The following is a 22,217-nucleotide window of genomic DNA, read 5'->3' as shown; positions in this document are numbered from 1 at the left end:
ACATGCATAAAACAGGTGTAGACAGCAGCCAGTTAGAATAAGTCACACATAAAAAATTTAGCAGGAGCAGATGATAACCAAGTGAGCTGAGCACAATACATTAAAGAGACCAGAGACAGCTGCAAACAGTCTCTCTCTCTTTAGAAAATAAGCACATTTTTCACTTCTTCTTCTTCCAGAACAGATGTGGTTTACTTAGGGTTAGAAATGTAGTCAACAGCAGATCTTTTTTTGTGTTTTAAAATACTGGCAAATTATACATTTAATACAATTTTGAAAATCCTGCATCATCAGAATCACAAGAACACTAAATTGGCAGATTTAAAAATATGTAAATATCTCTTATTTATATGCTAAATATGCCAGTACATATCAGACATACAAGACTGGAACTGTATACATGCAGATTATTTTCTGAGTGTTTATTCATGTACCTAATTATGTAATATTTCTCTTCACACAGCATCAGGTACATCAGGCTGTTGAAGAGACGGTTACTACATTACAATTTCAATATGTTGATATCAAACATCCTAATGTCAAGGATAGAACAAGTGTCATCTATAAGCAGCTGTCTGGTTAGACAAAATGGGATGTACTTTGCAAAACTAGCAGCCCAGTACTGCAACGAAAGTTCTGTTTAGGTATAATCATTAATTGTAACTATAAATAATTATTTGTTATTAGCTAGCATGTGAATAGAAGTTTTCAAGCAACTATGCGGACTGGATCTTTCTAATATTAATGTAATTCAAAAGTGTTTCAGCTTGCATGTCAGTGTAAAAGAGTCTGATTTTTTTTATGAACTTTCCATCTTCATTTTTCCATCTTAGATAAGGGTAAATGGGTAGGAGAATACACGTTTTCACTTGGGTACATTTGAAAAGTCTATATTAGCCATGAAAACTGACAAAATAAAAAATATGTAGCAGATTTCAGAATTATGAATATGTTTATTAGTTAAATTAAGCTACAATTATTTACAGACCAAAACTTTACTTTTGGTCTGTTTTAATATAAAATAACAGCACCATTAGGCATTGCCCAGGAAAGTAATTTTAAGCTCAGGACCTTTTTTCTGCTAGTCTGGCTGCAGTTAGTTCTGGTGTTTCACTTGCTTTTGAGGCTAGCAGTTCTGGTTCTTTTGTCTGCTAGTCTGGCTTCAGGCTGTTCTTGTGTTTCACTTTATCTGTGCCACCAGGTGGCACTGTCTTTAAAACATACTGGAATAAAAAAAAAAAAAAAATAAAAAAAAACTCCAAATGTAACCCTATGGTCAAAATTGTGGGTTCCAAAATATGGTCTCTTCCAGACAAAGTGAGACATATGTGCAAATTTTGTTGAAACTGAGCCAAAGTTATGGATGGTATACATTTTTTATTTTACACTCTGAAGCATCTTGCATACTGTATAACTGGCACTGAGAAATGTATAGACTTGTTATTATGTCTGCTGGCAATGTAATTACAATGCTTTAACAATTATTAGGAAAAGGGTTTCCACAGGCTTAAAGTTATTGCTAACTAAATGTAATGAATTATTATTATTATTATATACAATGGTCTTAGTCAATATAACATTTTATTTTACATCAAAATTAATCCTTAAAGGAAAAGTGAGTTTTCCCTTTCTTAGGGAAAATATGCAGTGCACAGTAATTAGGCTACCATTAGTGTCTGGATTTATAATTAAATTATCAATCATTTTTTCTTCACTCACTTGCTTATTCTCCAGTTTTACAGTAAGTGTAAAAAATAAGTAACATAAAATAGAATATGACAACCAACAAATAGCAGTTTTGTCTTTGAAAAACATTCAGTGACCAATACAGCCTCTCTTCTTTTCAATAACTTCCATGAGCCTCCCATCCATAGACGGAAGTAGCAACCGCTGCCTCCCATATATTCACATGTTTGAGAAGGGTCCAAAAGTTCTCAGGTGAGGAATGGGGCCATGTCATCATTCAGTCATCCTTGAGGCCTTTGCTAGCTTGCTAAGCAATGGAGTACTGTACTTGGATGCATGCAATAGAGCATTGTGCATAAAGATCATGACCTTCTTGAATGCTGTAGATTTCTTCCTGTATCACTGCTTAAAGAAAGTAACTTTCAGAAATGAACTATAGGTTTGGGAATTGATTTTCAGACCATCTTTAACTTGAAAATGTCCAACCAGCTCATCCTTAACAGTAGCAGTCCACCTCAGTACCTTTCCTCCACCTTGCTGGCACCTAACTTGAACTGGTACACTGTATCCATTAGTGATTCATCCACCCATATGGTCCATGAAGAGTCATTCTCATCTTTATCTGTCAATAAAACCCTTTGAAAATCAGACTTCAGGTATTTCTTGGCCCAATGTTGACACTTCAACTTGTGTATCTAATTCATTGGTGCTCATGTTTTACCCTTCATTACCTTAACCATGTCTCCGAGCACTTGACAACTTGTACGGACACTTCAGGCAAGTTGCAATTCTGAAACATGGTGTTATTTGATGCTAATGGGTTCCTGGCATTTTCATGTCTAATTCTTTTGCAATTAATCTGCACCTTTTCTTCTCCACGCATTTTTTGCATCTCTGCTGAATGTTCACAACCAAACATTTCATTTTCCAGTGGCCATGCCTCAGAAGTTTAGCAATTTCCACAACATTGCATCTGTATGAAAGGGATTTTACAATTTTTGACTTTTCAGTATCAGATACATTTCTTGTTTGTTCCATTTTACCTAAACCAATGAAGCTGCCTAATAATTATACACACCTCAATATACAGTGTTAATCACTTTAAGTCATACTCTTCCTCACTATACAATTACATATCACCTGAAAATGAATATATCCGATAAGTATCCAGATTTATATGGATTTGAGTTGGAAAATGTGCATAGAAAGAAAGATAAGGTCAGAATAATGACTTTCATAATAATTGTGCACGAAGTGTAAAGTTGGGCCCTAAATTATTTATGTGCATTGAAAAGCTGATTTGACTACTTATCAAATCATATCTGAAAATCCACTGGTGTAACAGTTACCACAGAGTTGGATAAACAATTTTTTAACTGGACCAAGTTATATTGTGCCATTAAAAAGTAAAAGGGGTATCTAAAGTAGACTTGTATATAGTGCTCTAGTTTATAATTTAAGGTTATGTTGCAAAACCCTGAAACTTCCCAAGAGTTCAAAAAAGTCTGCACGATATGGAATAATTTCTTAATTATGTAAACCACAATCAATGGATGTATTTTCTCATGAAAGGCTTGAAATGTTTTAATCAGTATAGATATGTACTCATTCTTTACCAAGGATTGTTGCTTTTTAATATTGAATATTAATTTCATAACAAATTCATTAATTTTCATAAAAATCTGATATAATTTAAAACAATGTAATGTGAAAATGTATTACCTGTATACATTTTTCTTATTAGCCTACTTCATTTTTATATAGATGTACAACTGATGCTAGTTTTTTTTTTTTTTTTTTAGAGTGTTTAAAAGTTTTCAGTTGTTGCTGGATTACCAATGATACTCAGATATCTAGTCCAAATCTTTACCACTAATTCAAAGGGTTAAGAAAATATACAATACATAATTTGGCTTAGTTCAACGTGTGTATGTATCTGTGGTATATATTTAATTGTTACCTGAATCAATAAAAAAATTCACAAAACCCTTTAGATGTGTTTTTAGTTACACTGAATCTTTCTGATGTCACTGGTTCTGTTCAAGTGGCATTTGCTTTATTATGTTTTTAAGATAACTTTAATGAGGTTATATTTTGGATTGTAAAATCATTCACGTATAAAGCCAGGACAGAACAAAAGTTGTTTATTGGCTAGAAACTCTGGAAATACTGATGTACTACAATTCAGCTAAGCCTAAATGAGAGATGCATGTTATATCTGTGTAAAAAATACCATGTTTTCTCCTGTTTTTATTGCAATTAAGGGTTTGTGAACTTTGGAAAAAAAACAGCCTTTTAACTTTAGAATTTATTTTTTTGCTTTTCACACCTGTAAAAGTGCAACAAAACTGGATGGCTGCAAAGGAACTTGTATTAATTTTTGCCAGGTGTGCACTGCAGGAGCAGAGCAAGCAATGGTAGAACACAGCAGGACAGTACTGTAAATAAATATCCAGCACCATAGCCAGTAATAGTACAGATGTAATCAAGTTTCCGTAGACTGGAAAGAACAAATGTAAAGATTACTAGATAAATTAGTTGCGTCATACTCACACATAAGAAAGCAAGGGCATAAGACACAGCAGGCACTTAAGGAGCAGCAGTGGGGAAGAGGTTCCAAATATGTTATGGCTAATTAGAGGATGCCATCAAGAATTAAGTAAGTGGGATAAGCAGTTCACTATTAACATTTTAAAAATGATGGCATTACATATATATTATATATATATTGTGGTGGGTGGCCAGCTAAATATTCCGTCTCTCACCCCCAGGCCGCTAGGTGGAGCTCTCCCAACAGCGTGGAAGTTCCCCGAATTCCAGCATGGCCTCATGGACTTTGTAGTTTATATGCACAGCCCTGCTGGATACCATGGGGACCACCAGGAGTCGCTGTGGGGAGGCTGCTGGACTCTTACTTGCCCTATAACCCGGAGGTGCGTCATGATCACATGACAAGAGGAAACGACGTGCTTCCGGGTTGAAGAAGGAGCTTTTTATCTGACCCAGAAATGTTCATGATCACATGGACAGAAGGGAGAAACACTTCCAGGTCATGGACTATATAAAGGACTCTGGGAAACCAGTACACTGAGCTGAGCTGAGAGGAAGGGTGGCGAAGTGTCTGGGAGTGTGGAGGATTGATTATTGAGGTTTGTTTATTGATTTATGAGTATTGTGGAGTGGAGGGTGCTTTGTGCACTGTATTGTTCAAATAAAAGTAATTTTTGGACTTTTACCTGGTGTCTGGAGTCAAGTCAGAGGGTTCAAGAGGACGAAAAGGGCCTCAATCTGCGACAGTGGCGTAGTCGGCAGGATACTCTAGCACCTTTTGCAGAGGACCTGTTTATAAACTTTCTGTGGGCAGAGAACCCTGAGAAGGCAGCGTCCGGACACGCAGAAAAAACATTGCAAAAACCCCAAATTTACCAAGTCCGTATGGGGAAGAAGAGAGGTAAGCAGAGCGGCAGCGGAGAACCTCTTTTCATAATGGCCGACGCTCGGGAGGAGTGTAGGAGTGACCACACAGAGCAGGAGAAGCCTACGGAAGAAGACTGCAACGAGGTATGTGCCGGGGAAATAATTGCGGATAAGTTAAAAATAACTCATCTTGTACCTTGCACCTACCTCAGGAATGATCATCCGGAGGCTCTGCGGGATGCAGACAAGGCTCCTGAGGACGGTGGTGCGCTCTCATTCGAGCCAGTGAGAGAGATGAAGGACTTCCGCATGTCGGCTGCCGGCAAGAGACATGTGACTCAACCCGATGCATTCTGGGAAGGAGGAGGTCCACGTCCCGCTGTTTACTCCTTCGTCGACGAAAAAACGGACTTGGACTTTCCAAAAGGGAAGGGGGAGGCGAGCGAAGCACTGCTCACCCCGCAAAAAGGTAAGGAGGGCCGGGAAGTGGCTGATCGGTCTGTCGACAAATTAATAAAGACAGACCGCAGTTCGCCGAAGAAAGCAACCCGGCCCTCAGATGAAAAAGACTCCAATTCCCAGAAGCCTCCGCGAAGCCCGTCAGAGCACGTGCCAACAGCGGACGTGCTCATTGGCTCCTGGCCGGCAGGTAAGGAAAACAAGGAAGTAAACTTGCCTCCGGCCGAAATAAAAAACTTTATAGACGTGCAGGAACTCGAGAAATTAATCGAGCCCGTACGAGGCATTTTGCAGATACTACAGGCAATAAAGAAGATCATCGGAGATCTGGGAGCAACGGCCGAAGCGCCGGTAAAGAAGGTAGACGAATACCTACGGCAGCTAGGGCGTGAGTGTCCCATCTTATATAATCTGGCGGTACAGGTTAGTAAAGACGGTACCGTATATAATAATATAGGGACCCAGTGTGATTCGGGCTCGTGTTTAACAAGTACCGGGTGCCAAAGCACTGCGTGCCCTACAAAAGATTGTGGTATGATGATAGAAGGGGCGGGGGAAGTGCCGATCGAACCAGGGCAGCTAGAAAGTGCTGTCTCTGGGAACGATGCCGCCGCCTCGGGTTAATGTAAAATCAAAGGGCGTCCAGACAGTAAAAGGGCTCTTTTTTGTTAATAAAGAGATCCAAACTGCGGACAAGCCCCAGATTAAAAAGGAGATCCTAAAAGAGAAACGGGAGTCTCCTGATAAAGTGATAAAGGAGTTGTCATTGGAAACTGAAGGGGCGGGGGAAGCGCCAATCAACCCGGAGCAGTTGGAAGGTACTGTCTCTCGGGGCAATGTGGTGCTAAAGACGCCGCCTCCGACTAAAAGAAGGTCAACGGGCGTGCAAACAGCAAAGGGGCTCTCTTCTTTCAATAGAGAGCCCCAAGCTGTGCACAAGCCCCAAAGTAAAAAGGAGATCCCAAAAGACAAACGGGGGTCTCCCGATAAAGTAGTAAAGGGCGTAGAAAACGCAAAGGCAGCTATGGAACCTCCCTCGGTGGAGAAAAAGGCAGAGACAGAACTGACAGAATTCCCGAGGTGTTTCCGGTCTCGTGGAGCAAGACAGCCGGGAGGACGCCGACTCTCTTATAACTGTCATCGACCGGGCCACGTTTGGCGAAGTTGTCCTCAGGGTACAGGGGAGCGGAGAAATAACCGATACACCATTCCCCCTAGGTTCTCTGGGGGATCTAGACAACAGAGCCACGGCCTGGAGGCCGTGTCGTCCTGGAGGAGGATGTCCCTCGGGGAACTGGACGCTCTGCCCCAGTTGGCTTCGCTAAAGGGAGGGTACTGTGGTGTGTGGCCGGCTAAATATTCCGTCCCTCACCCCCAGGCCTCTAGGTGGAGCTCTCCCAACAGCGTGGACGTTCCCCGAATTCCAGCAGGGCCTCATGGACTTTGTAGTTTATATGCACAGCCCTGCTGGATACCATGGGGACCACCAGGAGTCGCTGTGGGGAGGCTGCTGGACTCTTACTTGCCCTATAACCCTGAGGTGCGTCATGATCACATGACAAGAGGAAACAACGTGCTTCCGGGTTGAAGAAGGAGCTTTTTATCTGACCCAGAAGTGTTCATGATCACATGGACAGAAGGGAGAAACACTTCCGGGTCATGGACTATATAAAGGACTCTGGGACACTGAGCTGAGCTGGGAGGAAGGGTGGCGAAGTGCCTGGGAGTGTGGAGGATTGATTATTGAGGTTTGTTTATTGATTTATGAGTATTGTGGAGTGGAGGGTGCTTTGTGCACTGTATTGTTCAAATAAAAGTAATATTTGGACTTTTACCTGGTGTCTAGAGTCGAGTCAGAGGGTTCAAGAGGACGAAAAGGGCCTCAATCTGTGACAATATATATATATATATATATATATATATATATATATATATATATATATAAAATAAAATATACTAATATGTTCATCCATTCCTTTTCTGAACAGACTTATTGTAGTGTTTCTTTCACTCCAACTATCAATCTGAGCTAGTGTTAGCTGTCTGCCTCCCACTAGATTATAAATTATGCACAATGTATACACACAAAAAAGACATGCAGCTGTGGTTTCCCGGTGGGGGAGGCTATATATATATATATATATATATATATATATATATAGTGGAGACTGGCCCGGACACAGACAGGCGGACACCGATGGTTCACCCAACACACATTTATTATACATACTTTATATTTACAAAGGTGACACACAACCCAGTACTCCCTCAAAGTCCAGGCCTTTCTCTAATGCCTTCCTCTCAGGTCCGCCTAAACTCCACTCCTCCAAGACTTCGTCTTTCTCCTCTCTCGACTCCATCCACTGAACGGAGGGAGGCGGCCCTTTTATAATCACCCGGATGTGCCCCAGGTACATCCCGATAATCTTCCACCGGCAGTCCCCAGTGTGGCGGAAGTACCGGCTGTGCACCCAGAAGCACTCCAGGTGTCCCTGGTCGTCTTCCCCCCAGCACTTCTGGGTGTGGCGGAAGTGCTGAGAACTAGGGCTCTCCAGGCACTGGGGCACCCCCTGGTGGTGACCATGGGCCCCTATAGGGTTGCGCTTCCAAGCTCAGATCCCATTGTCCCCAAAGCCACCAGGGCGGTCGCACCCTCATGGTCTGGAGGAGGCGTAATCCCTCCTCCAGTCCTTCCAGGCATCCCGGCTGGGTGCCACCCCCAGTCGCTTGCCACAATATTATATTTTATATATATATATATATATATATATATATATATATATATATATATATATATATATATATATATATATATACATACATACATACACACACACATACATACATACACACATACTTAGGTCAATTAGACATGCTGCTTATTGTGCTTTATATCAAAAATATAGTTCACAGTATTGTTTAATTCTTCCCAAATGTAAAAGGGGGAAAATCATACGTGCTTTTTCACCCTAATGTATACTTCCATAAGAATGTTGTAGTAGTAGTATTGGCACACATACAGAGTACAGTGAAGTCCTCATTTCATGTCCAACTACAATACAAGACATTACCATTCTGCAGTGCCATTATAAACACAAATGCATTAAAATGCAAACTATAACTTAACAAACACAAATCAACATAGCTATTCTACTCCTTATACATGTGGATGAATGCTAAACAACTCATCCCTGTCTCTCATGTGTTGCTAGTATAAATGCAGTGCCTAAATTAAAGGTAAACCTTTCTCCTGTAATGAACTGTCCTCCAGCACCAATTAGAATTAAACCAGGTCAAAACACTTCTGGGATCTCCGAAATGGATAAAGATTGTTCAAAAACTGGATACATAGTATATTATACAAGAGGGAATATGCATCTCTGAATTACTTGTATCAGATCCAGATGTATTCTGGAGCCTATTCTCCTGTTTTCTGGGCATATTATACTTAGAGCAATGTAGTATGCACTATTATTATTTTGTGCAGATTGAGCAGCAAATTAACAATGGTATTACTTTTCTCCTGAAATGAATGTATTTATTCATGTTTTTGACCCGCTTATTTAAGACAGGGTCATGCAGCATCTGCAGCTTATCCCAGCAATTATCAACTGCAAGGCAGGAACAATATTTGAACAGGTTGCCAGACCATTGCAGTGTAAGCACACGTTAGGACCAATTTAACAACAACTCCCTTAACACGTAACAGGAGGAAACCCACGCAAATATGGGGAGCACACACAAAGTACCCCTGGGAATTGAAACCAAGTCTCCTTTTTGTGAGACACTAAAGCCACTTCCAAAGAGCCACTGTGTCATCCTCTCTCAAACAGCCAACTAGAAAAATCATGTGTACTGACTTGTGGGAAGAGAAGAAGTCGTACCAATGAAAATTCTAACACCAGCTGAAATCAGCAAACACCCAACAGCACCGTACAATTGATCCACTACTGGCTCACTGCCACCAATTAATGGCAGAAACAAATTTTGCAACTAGTAAAGGGGTGGCACTCATGACACAGCCAGCCATGATAATGGGCACAGGTGCTCCATGACATTTAATTTGTATGGGCTCAGGTCCTCTGCCAAAAAATCCTTAAGTAAAAAAAGACAATATGACTTGCACCAATACAAGCTGTCTTATAGTCTTTAATCCATGCTGGCTAGCAGAATGCACAACCACTACAGATGGTCGCCAAACCTCTTTCACAGGCAAATATACTGTATGTTGCTGTTAGAGCAGAAGTTTCATGGGCTAAAGTACAGATTTTGCTTGGGAAAGGGGATGGTTGGGTGGCTGTGATCTATAGGCAATTTCAAATGAGATGCAAAAGATGCTTTACAGGCCAAATCCATAGGTGATACACAAGGTGACAGGCACAAGCCATTTCACAACTTCCATAAGCAATTTTGTTTTTCCAGTTTTATGTAATGATAAAAGGGTGCAGTATCGGGGTAATCAATTGGGTACATGGGTATTGTAGGTATTTACCACCTGCACCTTGCTTATCTGTTTGCAGCAATTGAATAATTCCCCTTCTCTTACCATCAACATATTTTTTCATTTTATCATTCTTAGTAAAAACTCACTTCCATAAAGGGCAACAATGGCCGAATGATTTGTTCCAACCACTTTCTTAATTATCGATCAATTTTTTTTTCTGCTGATTAACTTCTCTTGCCTTTACTTTAACCGACTTGGATTTTTAGACTCAGACCGCTTATTTGCTCCTTTTTTCTTTTAATTAACAGTCAAAGTAAAATGAGATACAAGTGATGCAACACATGACCAGCAACCTGTGTCCATCATACAATATTTAAAAATAAAGTTTTGATTATTATCTCCCCGTGTCTGCGTGGGTTTCCTCCGGACACTCCGGTTTCCTCCCACAGTCCAAAGACATGCAGGTTAGGTGGATTGGCGATTCTAAATTGGCCCTAGTGTGTGCTTGGTGTGTGGGTGTGTTTGTGTGTGTCCTGCGGTGGGTTGGCACCCTGCCCAGGATTGGTTCCTGCCTTGTGCCCTGTGTTGGCTGGGATTGGCTCCGGCAGACCCCCGTGACCCTGTGTTCGGATTCAATGGGTTGGAAAATGGATGGATAGATGGTTTGATTATTAAATGTTGTGCGCACTAATGCAACCAGGTTTTTGTAATTTATTTTCTCCTTTGACTCAACAGTTTCTGATTTGCTTTTGCCTTCTTTGTTTAGATTGTAAATTTCCAATAAAGGTTGGATATGTTCTGACATGATTTATTTTAGTTTCATATTTTTATTAAAAATGTCTGATTTTGGTAGGGGTATGTAGACTTTTTATATCCACTGCATACTGTAAAATAATAGAGTAACATGTTAAAAAGATTCAATTACAGACCTCAATAATTAATCACACCTGACCCGATTATTTTTATAACAGCCAAAATTGGTATTTTCACTAGTGTGATGTTAAGAATACAAACTTTATAATTGAGGATCTGCCAATAAAATAGAAACACTATTAAAAATGGCAAATATAGTGTGCTACATGTAAAGGTGATTTTCACAAAGAAGTTTGTCATTATATTCGATGTATAAAAAGTTATGTTTTTTTTCCAACAACCCTGTAGGACAAATGAGGGAGCTTGTTTTGTCCATAACAAATAATTAAAAGACAACACAAATTCCTTGTCATTTCCTGACTATAGATTTACAAAAAATAACTTTATATGCACGTAGTTGAAGCCATATATTGCAATCATCTCAACACAGCAAATGCCTATCCAATGTGCTAACCATTGCATCAATTTGAAATTTTTTTGGCAAGTGAGTCTATGTAAAATGTATTTATCCAAAGTTATATCAGTGACACAAGTTGTTGTTATTTAGGCTTCCCAAATGTCATAGGCGCTATAGACTGCACTTGCACTCCCTGAGCAAATAATGGCACTTCCAAGCTCATTAGAAACTGACTATGTAAATAACAAATCATTCACAGCATTAAATGCATAGGTCATTCATTTTAATTGACACTGACGTATGCAATTAGACATTCTGACAAGGGAAAACTCCTTCAGCAGGAGTGACAGTGGGGAGAAGCTGCAGCTTTCTTTTTCATTGCTAAATGCAGAATATATACTTGGATATAAATGTACAGTATATTCTAGTAATTCCTAAGCATGTTCTTGTATATAATTTTCAGTAGCTGCCAGATGTAATTCATATTGCTACTGAATACTTGCTTTAAGTGTTTAAAGTATGATGTTCAGAAACTAGTATATTTACAATCAAACTGGACAATTAACAGGAATTTTTTAATTTTGATAATGCCATTAATTCTCAATTATGCCATGTACAAAATAAGAACCGTAACATAGAGTACATAGGCATCAGTCTACTATAGATTGATGTGTGGCCTCTCTCACCTTCTTAATAACAGATGCATTTGCTTTTTGTGCTACTATAGATCAAGTATTATGTCTTATTCAGCAGCTGAAAACACCACTACTTTCTCTGCTACATGTTCTTCTATGTTATGAAAATTAAATACAGCAAGTGCACCCTTCTCTGCACATTTTGAACTGTGACAGATATTATTGATGATCAGTCTTCAGGGCTGCTCAAATATCACAAATGTTTGTATTGCCATGGATTGCCAAAGCTCATTCTGAGTTAACAAGAAACTGATGCTTATTCAAGGAAGGCTTGCTCATTTTCATAAGGTTGCCCCATTGAATAGCCCACTATTTATGTCATGCTCTGCACACCTCCAGCGGAAATTGTATAACAACCAAAAATAATCTCCAAGATAGCAGACATATACAAAAAACAAGATGGTGGCAATGGAGAGGACAAATAATTACTAACACAAGTAAAAATGCATTGAAACAAACAAAAAAAAATGCGACCATTGGATTCATGGGTATTAACAACAACAATGTATACATTATTTATACAGCCCCAGCAAAACAATGTATACATTGTTTTTAGAGCCCCAGTCAATTCATGATAGCAATGCTAATGACTTTAGATTCTTCTCCTGGTCTTCCTTTTTGGTTGATCGGTCCCACACTGAAAGTACAGTTACCAGTCTGTGCCATTTCTTCTGCAAATGAACAAAATGCTATATTATATATATATATATATATATATATATATATATATATATATATAAAACTATATATATTAGAATAGTATCAGAAAATAGGGGGTCCTGGTATTAAACAGTTATTCCAAGCTGCCTCTGAAACGTGACATACTGTAATATTACTAACAGTTTAATATGTTTGAAATTCTACTCACTGAGTTTTTAATCTCTTCTCTCTCTCTTCTGCCTCTATGTGCCAACTGTATAAATATTCTTGTTCACAAAATGGACCACTGTATGACTGGTTACTACAAACACCTACATGGAATACCACTAACACAATTACATCAACCCATAACTATTAAATGAGTCAACCAGAAATCTACTAATCATGGAGTATACACTGAGTCAAAACAGAAATGTGAGTTGATAAAAAAACACATTGAATATACTGCAAGGGTTGCCAAGCATTTCCTTACAGTAGCACCAGAGAGTAGCAAAAAAAAATATGTGGCTTATACATGATAAGGAATGCCCATTGAGTCTTGATCTTGGTTTTTGTCTTGATTGAAAGGTTATGACCTGATACACTTTGAAAATTAAAAAAAATATGAGGTAGCGGCAACCTCATATCCAAGTGTTGGATACAGAAAGCAAGAATCATAAAGCTAGAGGAAAAAGCATGTGATCGGTGGTCTGTGTGTTTCACTAGTTTCTTGATATATATTTTTTTATAATTGTGGGCATGTCAGCTATCTCCAGTCATTATTATTGTAATTCTTCCTTATTCCCCTCTATTTCCAATCATTTCTCTCTTACATATATAAAGTTATGTGCATTATTTCAATCTATACACTGGAAATATGCAGTATACATTTAATTGTGTCTTCAAAGTTGCAGTTTTTCTTGATTTTCTATGCAATATGTATAATTTTCTACAATTGCAGCCTGTGCCACAGCATAATTGATTTTTTTTTGCAGGTTTTGCTTCAATAGATTTAAAGCAGCTCCCTGATCATTGCAATTCAGTCTGGTTCTTTTTCCACCAGCTTGATTGCTCACATGTTTCGGATGATGCTTTTAATTATGGTAAGGAACAAATCAAGGAACATTAGTGTAAAACCTTAAAGCACTGGAAGGTTCAACATCTGACAGAAATTCATTTTCACAAAAATGGTTGGTACTCTAAATATAAAACTAGTTCAGCTTTACATACAAAATTCCTCACTGAGTTTTGCTAAAAGCAATACATTTCAAAAGAGACCAAGTTTACAAAAGTAACTACCATGTTTCAAAATGGCTGCAATTGTAATAAATGTTTGTCATATCTAATGTTATTAATAATTAAATCATCTAAAGTGAAACAGAATACACATAAAGATATTAAAACACTTGAAGGAATTCTCTCCTTCCAAGACACTGACAATGTAGATCATAAGCTTATTAATGATTACAATAAGATTTCTGATCATTTATCTGGGGACATTTTCACCTTAATACAAAAAAAAAAAAACAAAAAACAGAGACACTACAACAGGTATGTTGCACTCAGAAATCTATTAAGCTTCTATTAAAGACCCATAAAGAATTATATAATCTTGTTGACCTACTATATCCACCATTGCCTCAGTATTGAACCTGTAACTCAATGCATACATTTCTAAATTTCTATATTTTTAACACATTGAGCTCCCTCTTACATGAAAGACTCAACACAGTTTATAAAGTTATAAATCACACAGTATACAAATTAAATCTTATTAATTAACTCAAACTGCACTAAGTTGAAATTATTGTCTTTGGTAGCAAAATGTGTTGCTATGAGGTGTCTTCTAGCTCTGATATGGCAAAACTCTTTGTAACAAACTGTGTGATGAACTTGTGTGGCAAGGTCAACAGCAATTAGTCAAATGCTTTAGAGACACTGATAATATATTCTTACTTTGAAAAGGGGGAAGAAGTTATTTAAGGGAATTCTATCCATTTTAAATGCTTGTGACCCTTACCTATTTTTTTACTCTTTATTTCAATTAAAAATAAATATTTTTAGACCTCTTGGTATATAAACAAGATGGCATACTTAATTTTTCATTTTATCACAGTTTCTTTCTTTCAGTTTTTACATTACATTTTTTATTATTTCAGTTTATACATTTCTCCAGGTGCCATCCTTGGTCCCTTGGATAATCTACCTGCCTCATGTTTTTAATGTTTAAAACAGATAGCCACAAGCAAGTTTCAGTTTATTAACAGGAAATGAAACAAAACTTTTTAGGAGAGAGGCTATTTTAAACAATATGTAAGTACAGCTAATGAACATGTTATTTATATAAACAGAGATATTTTGCTTGACTCTTTTAACAGAAATAATGACACAGAAAAATTACAGATGCTATTGGGGAGTTTATACTTGAACACTGGTACATTTTAAGTCTTAACCTGTCTCAACTCATGTAATCAGAAATTCAGAGATATTGTGGTGAAAATTCCACACTAACAGAACCTTACAGACCCATGTTTCTGAAAGGGGGACATTTCCCTTATTTACAATATAGTGTTGTCCATAAAGGCAACATCTCTATCACCCAAACTGTAACCATCACTATGAAACATATACTGGATTGTAACTCTAAAGATGTTGTTTACCTTTTTTTCTTCCGTACCCACATTTATGTAAGAAAAACCTTTACTAAAGTCAGGGACTGTATTATAGTACATAACATGAACTTTGGTTTCTACAATACTCAACATACAGTAATGTTACATTTCATGAAGGCACATCACAAAATTAACAGACTTAATATATACAGTATTAGAAATTGTATTTCCACACCCCTAAGGAGAAGATTTTATTATCCAATTGTAACATCAGACAGCTTTTTGGATTTTTAAATTCTTTGTAACCTCCAATGGGATGAATAATCTGTGACCTGAGTTGCTTCCTGTAAATACCCCAACCATTAAACATTCACCTCAGATTTTTTGTTATACTTCTGTCTCTTGGTGGTGTATGTGAGTGTTATGTAGGTAAATGTCCTTTTCCCTTAATCATATAAACTAATTCTTTATTTTCATTGACAGACATTACATGAATTTTCCATGTTTCAATGCGAGTCTGTCTGACTCATTAAAGATCTGAATTTTAAAAAGCACAGTGTTTTCATTCTTGGTGGATAAACCTTGGCCTACGGTTTCACATGTAATTACAAGATTTTTTCCATTCAATTCTGGCACACTTTAGCAGTGATTGGTTTGCTTTTTCCAATCTCCTTGTATCTGCAAATATACATGGGAATTTGATGTTGGATTATATCACCTTAACATTATCAGTGTTCCTTTAATGGGTGGGTTAAATAAATATTTTCCCTCCACAAGGTTGTAATTTAATATTTATAAACACATGTCTAATTACTAAACAAAATAATATACCCTTATTAATAATATACCTTTAAAATTGTTAAATTTTGTTAATTCCACTTTTGTTTTGTTAGATAGCTTGTTAAGGTTTTTTGTCATCCAATTACAATCCGATGCTTTAAAAAGGGGGTATGTCCCCCAAAACATACTATTCCCTATTAATGATTTGCCACATGCTGCATAACTTCTCTCTATATATATTTGTTATGATATAACTGTGAATTAATTTACTACCTCCAGAATTTATCAGTTATTTTTCTTCATGTGTTATTTTCAACCCTTTACCTATATTTTTTACCTATATTTTTTTTATATTTCATTTGTTGCATACATAATACTGGCCTGTACCAAAATCCTCCTGCTAATAAAAATCAGAGTACTTTAAAGATTAAGTTGTGCTAAATCTATCTCTGAAATTTGAATTCCTCTACCACACACCATTTCCACAAGATAACAGATTCAGTGAAAAATGTTTTGAGAAAAAAAAAGTTTGATTTTTTAAAATATGACTTACATTTGTTTTACGGCATAAGTATTTTTCATGCAGAAAATATTAGTTGAAGTATAGTTTAAGCTGATAAAAGGAAGTGGAAACAACCCAAAATCATGTATTTCCTACACATCATATATTTCTTATTTATTCAAAATAAACAGGAATTTATATTTAGAAGATTAGAAAGATGACATTTATTGTTCCAAGAAAGTTGTGTTTAAAATCCTTTTTACAAAAATATGTACGGTCAGGTTGATCCATTCATGGTCATGAGAAGGTAACAGGCAAGCAAGCTCTAAAGAATATACACACTTCCTTTATTGTAAGAAAAAAAAAAGTGTGCCAAAATTTTCTTGGGAACACAAAGGCAGAAAACTACAAGAAACTAGTCGAGGCGCTTCTCTCCTGCAATGGACTAAATTCAGTTGGCAAATCCATAAGGAACACCTCAATTTTTGATGGGAGTGGAAAAAAAGTTTTTATAGACCAGTGCAATTGGTGTTTTTTAAATAACTGTACCAGTATCTTTTCTGTAAAATCATAAAAGAAATATTTACATTTCCTTGTTAACAATGCAATGTTTAACAGGAACCTCTGGGTTCGCAGCTTACAATAAATAGTTTGCTCTTAAAATATACAACTTTAAAGTGAGTGAAAATAAAAGAGGTGGTGAGAAATCACAACCAACTGCAACTTACTTAGTTCAGTTATAAGTCTCAGATTCTGCTGACGTATATTTTCGAATTCTACTTGTTTTTTCCTCATGTGTTCTTCAGTTACAGCACATCTGTCACATAAACCTGCTCTGAGTCTATGAGAAAAGAGAAAAACAAATTAACAACAGTCTGTAGTTTAGGCCAGTGGGAAGAAAAGAAAATCAATTACAGTACATGAGAATCTAGATTCTTATCATTTAAGATTCAAAATCAATTCAAAATTTCAAATGTTTTTTAAATTATTAGTTTTAATTTCTGCATCTCCAAATAAAAAGTTTTTGACAAAGTGGTTGCTTGTGCACATACACACACACACACAAACAAAGTGTTCTGGAAAATGCACAGTTATCACAAATTGGACACAAGTGTGAGTACTGTAAACTGTGTTCTCATGGGTAACATAACTACATATTCTGCCACTCCTAACTATGATGGCATGGAAGACCATTTAAATTAAGCAACTTCTCCTTCACTAAAGGTAAGCATGTGTATACATCTGGGATACTAACATTGTGGCAGAGGTGGTTTTCTTCACAGCTAGGCAAATAGTAATAGCTAAGCAGTGCACTCTTACTCCAGAACATGTAAAATAACAAAAAAATAATCCAGACATGTTAATAAAGTACACAGCATTAACCACTCGTACAGCTTTTGCAGCTACAGTATATATAGCTTCATATGCTCTAAATTTATGTTTTTGGTTCTATAAATGTGTACTTTTTTGTGCATTAGAAATAATAAGTACTTCTGCCAGCTTTATCTTGGCAAGAAAAATATTTTACTTAACATATTTTGGATGTTGTCAAGATATACCAAAAGCTTCTACATGTTTTACCAGTAAGACTGTTATTATTTTTTACAATGAAATGTTATTATTTGTCTCAGGATGGCATTATTTATATTATATTGTTGCAGAAAATGTTCAGCAACATAATTCATACAATTGCAGTTGCTTACCTTCTTCAAATAAAATACTAATAACAAAAAAACACTATTTTCTGCTTTATTTGTCAGTGTATTAGTTAGACAGTCATTGATCATCATCAAGACCAGCTAACTACCAAATACTGTATGTTTCATATTGCAGTGGTCTAAGTACAGGTTTGGCCATCGCTTACCACACAAAGTACTACCAGCCCCAAAATGGATCCCCATAATCTACTGTTTGTACTGAAATAAGCATCGATTTTGAACTGAACCAAGACCAAGAATCAAAATGGAATTGAATGGCAAAATTCCCATCCCTAATTCATATATGCATTACTGTATCTGTAACCACTTTGCTCAATACAGGATTCAGAGAACTTCAGGCTATCCCAGTAATACTGAGAATAATTGTTATACTTCTGTCTCTCGGTGGTGTATGTGAGTGTTATGTAGGTAAATGTCCTTTTCCCTTAATCATATAAACTAATTCTTTATTTTCATTGACAGACATTACATGAATTTTCCATGTTTCAATGCGAGTCTGTCTGACTCATTAAAGATCTGAATTTTAAAAAGCACAGTGTTTTCATTCTTGGTGGATAAACCTTGGCCTACGGTTTCACATGTAATTACAAGATTTTTTCCATTCAATTCTGGCACACTTTAGCAGTGATTGGTTTGCTTTTTCCAATCTCCTTGTATCTGCAAATATACATGGGAAATTGATGTTGGATTATATCACCTTAACATTATCAGTGTTCCTTTAATGGAAGGGTTAAATAAATATTTTACTTCCACAAGGTTGTAATTTAATATTTATAAACACATGTCCAATTACTAAACAAAACAATATACCCTTATTAATAATATACCTTTAAAATTGTTAAATTTTGTTAATTCTACTTTTGTTTTGTTAGATAGCTTGTTAAGGTATTTTGTCATCCAATTACAATCCGATGCTTTAAAAAGGGGATATGTCCCCCAAAACATACTATTCCCCTTTAATTATTTGCCACATGCTGCATAACTTCTCTCTATATATATTTGTTATGATATAACTGTGAATTAATTTACTACCTCCAGAATTTATCAGTTATTTTTTTTGTTGTGTTATTTTCAACCCTTTACCTATAAGCACTATATACAAGTTATCAGAAATGGAATAAATTTAAGCTGAAAAAATTAACTGTGAAACACTTTCATGTATTTGACAATAACACGTGTTGAATTAAAGATGACCACTTTTTTGCCCCATTACACTTCCAAAATTATTCACTGAGAGAAGTATGGCAATATCTAACACCAACAGCTCATTTATCACAACAATGGAAAACATGAAAAATGAGTAAAGTAAAAGTGATTTTTTTTTTCTACAAGTTATTGTTGACATAGAATTTATCACTGGTACTTATCTGATTACTAAAATCTTACACAGTCTGTGTGTGCATATAAATATGTAAATATATAATACACACACACATATATATATATATATATATATATATATATATATATATATATATATATATATACACACACATACATACACACACAGACATACTGTATATAAAATATATACTGTATATAAAAATATATAGTATATACACATACACACACTGAAAATGCAGAAGCCATGTACATACGAGGTGAGACACAAAAATAACCGAATTGGTATTATATATATATATATACACACACATACATACACACACAGACATACTGTATATAAAATATATACTGTATATAAAAATATATAGTATATACACATACACACACTGAAAATGCAGAAGCCATGTACATACGAGGTGAGACACAAAAATAACCGAATTGGTATTAAAAAAAAAAAAAAAAAAAAAAAAAAAGAATTACATCATTCTATAAATTGTCACCTTCTATATACTCCCCCTCCTGATCTCTACACCGCTCCAAATGTATCTTCCATTGATTGAAACAGTACAGGAAGTCTTCTTGCTTGAGGCTCTTCAACAGGCTTGCCGTTTTTATCTTTACTTCATCCATTGAAGAAAAATTTGTTCCCTTCAGGTCACTTTTGATGTTCAGGAACAAGTAAAAATCACAGGGAGCTAAACTGGGCGAATAGGGAGGATGATTGAGGACAGGAATGTTTTTGTCATTAAAAAAATGCTTTATGGAAAAAGAGAAAATTTGTGAGAAATTTGATGTTGATTCACTGTTCGATTTTTTTTTCCGACATTATCACAGCAACTCGTGTAGTGATTGTTGTGCAAATGATGACTGGGCTATTACATACTTAGCCGGGCGGTGGTTTGAGAGGGCGTGTAGGAGGGGATATACTTCTATGATTCGTGTCCGGCCGACCTCCAGACGGTTTTCCAGGGAAGCCCCAAGCCCAGTCTGGTTATTTGTGTGTCTCACCTCATACATAAAATTAAGATTGCACTTACAGTGGATTCAAAAGTATTCAGACTGTGAAGGGTGGCCGGGTCCAAAGCCCGGCCGAGACGCCCCTTCAGCACTGAATCCAGGGGAGCAGCCATGGGATGCCCTCTATGTCTCCCGGAACGCTTGGCGGCAGCCCTCCTGGGTTACATCAGGGCCATAGAGGTGGGACTTCAGGACTAAAACCTGTTGGGCTCCGTGGCCACCACCCGGAAGAGCTGCATGGCTTAACCAGCCTCTGTGGGCTGGAAAGCAGCCACACTCTGAAGTACAGCCTAATTAGGCCAATTATCACCTGGAGCACTTCCGGGAGGGCTACAAAAAGAGCCTGCAGCCACTACTCAGGGCCAGAATCGGGAGGAAGAGGTTGCCTGGGAGGAGTGCTGGTGCCAGAAGGGCATATTTGTGGTGACTAGTTGTGCTTTATTTGAAGTGCTCTGGGGGTGTGTATTGCCTGTGGGGTTCACGGTGAAGACGTGCCCCACAGGTGAATAAAAATTAAGTCTTTGTGCTTTTACACATGCCTCAGTGTGAATCTGTGCCGGGTCGGGCGCCTATATAGCACCTTATTTCACAAGACCTTTTCACTTTCTTAACACTTCATTGTGTTGTAGATTTAATTTTAAATGCATGCATTTGCAATTACTGCCCATTTATTTATTTATTTACACTCAGTAAATTATCCATAATAACAATGTAAAAACATGTTTTCAGAATGGTTTGCAAATTTATTAAACAATCAAAAAATAAAAACTATGATTTACAGAAATATTCAGACCCTTTGATCTCATACTCCAAATTGTGGTCTGGTGTTTCAAGTTTGCTTTAATTATCCTTGAGATATGTCTAGAACTTGAATGAAGTCCACTTGTGGTAAACTGAACTGACTGGACAGAGTTTGGAAAGACTGTATAAGGTTCCACAATTCACACTATATGTCATGGCAAACACCAAGCCATGAAGTCCAAGGAACTCTCTGTAGACTAGATGATAAAGTGGTGGTGATGCACAGATCAGAATGGTGGGTTGCTGATCAATCTATACACAATAACCCATAACAACAAAATGAAAGCATATTTTCAGAAAGGTTTACAAATTTATTACAGATTAAAATCTGAAGTCTCTCATTCACATAAGTTTTTGGACCCCTTAATTCAGTACTTTGTAGAAGCTCCTTTGGCTGCAATTATAGCTTTGGGTATTCTTGGGCAAGTCCCTACATGCATTTCACACCAGAATTTGGGCAGTATTTTTCTGTCTTCCTAGAGACCCTGTCAGCTGTGTTAGACTGGATGGGAAGAACCTGTAAATTGATATCCTCCGGTCTCTTCACACATGTTCTCTTGAGTTTAAGTCTGGGCTTTGTATGGGTCACTCAAAGACTGTCAGAGACTTGTCCCAATGCACCCTATGTGTTACCTTGCCTGAATGCTTCGTATCATTTTTATGCTGGAAGGTGAACCGTCACACCAGCACAAGGTTGTGTGCACTCTTGAGCAAGGTTTCTTCAAGGACCTCGCTGTATTTGGTTGCATTCATCTTTCAATCAATTCTGAGCAGTCTCAGTCTTTGATGCTGAGAAGTATCTCCATGTTTTATTGCAGGAAAGGTATTAGACA

At 37.0% G+C, this 22,217-nt stretch overlaps 2 protein-coding genes across 2 annotated transcripts in view; both read right to left on the bottom strand.

The window, feature by feature from the left end:
- gata6 (GATA binding protein 6) overlaps nucleotides 1-22,217 on the bottom strand; it is a 584,947-nt gene that overhangs the window by 95,625 nt on the left and 467,105 nt on the right. The gene's annotated exons all lie outside the window — the stretch shown is intronic.
- Nucleotides 1-22,217, bottom strand: part of rbbp8 (retinoblastoma binding protein 8) — a 104,681-nt gene that overhangs the window by 41,138 nt on the left and 41,326 nt on the right. The window contains exon 5 of the mRNA XM_028803668.2: nucleotides 17,233-17,345. Coding sequence (XP_028659501.1) covers nucleotides 17,233-17,345 — 113 coding nt within the window. The remainder of the gene's footprint in view (nucleotides 1-17,232; nucleotides 17,346-22,217) is intronic.

This window comes from Erpetoichthys calabaricus, chromosome 6, assembly GCF_900747795.2.
Source record: "Erpetoichthys calabaricus chromosome 6, fErpCal1.3, whole genome shotgun sequence".
Lineage (NCBI taxonomy): Eukaryota > Metazoa > Chordata > Cladistia > Polypteriformes > Polypteridae > Erpetoichthys > Erpetoichthys calabaricus.
The sequence above is the reverse complement of the archived record's forward strand: the minus strand, read 5'-3'. Positions and strand labels throughout refer to the sequence as shown.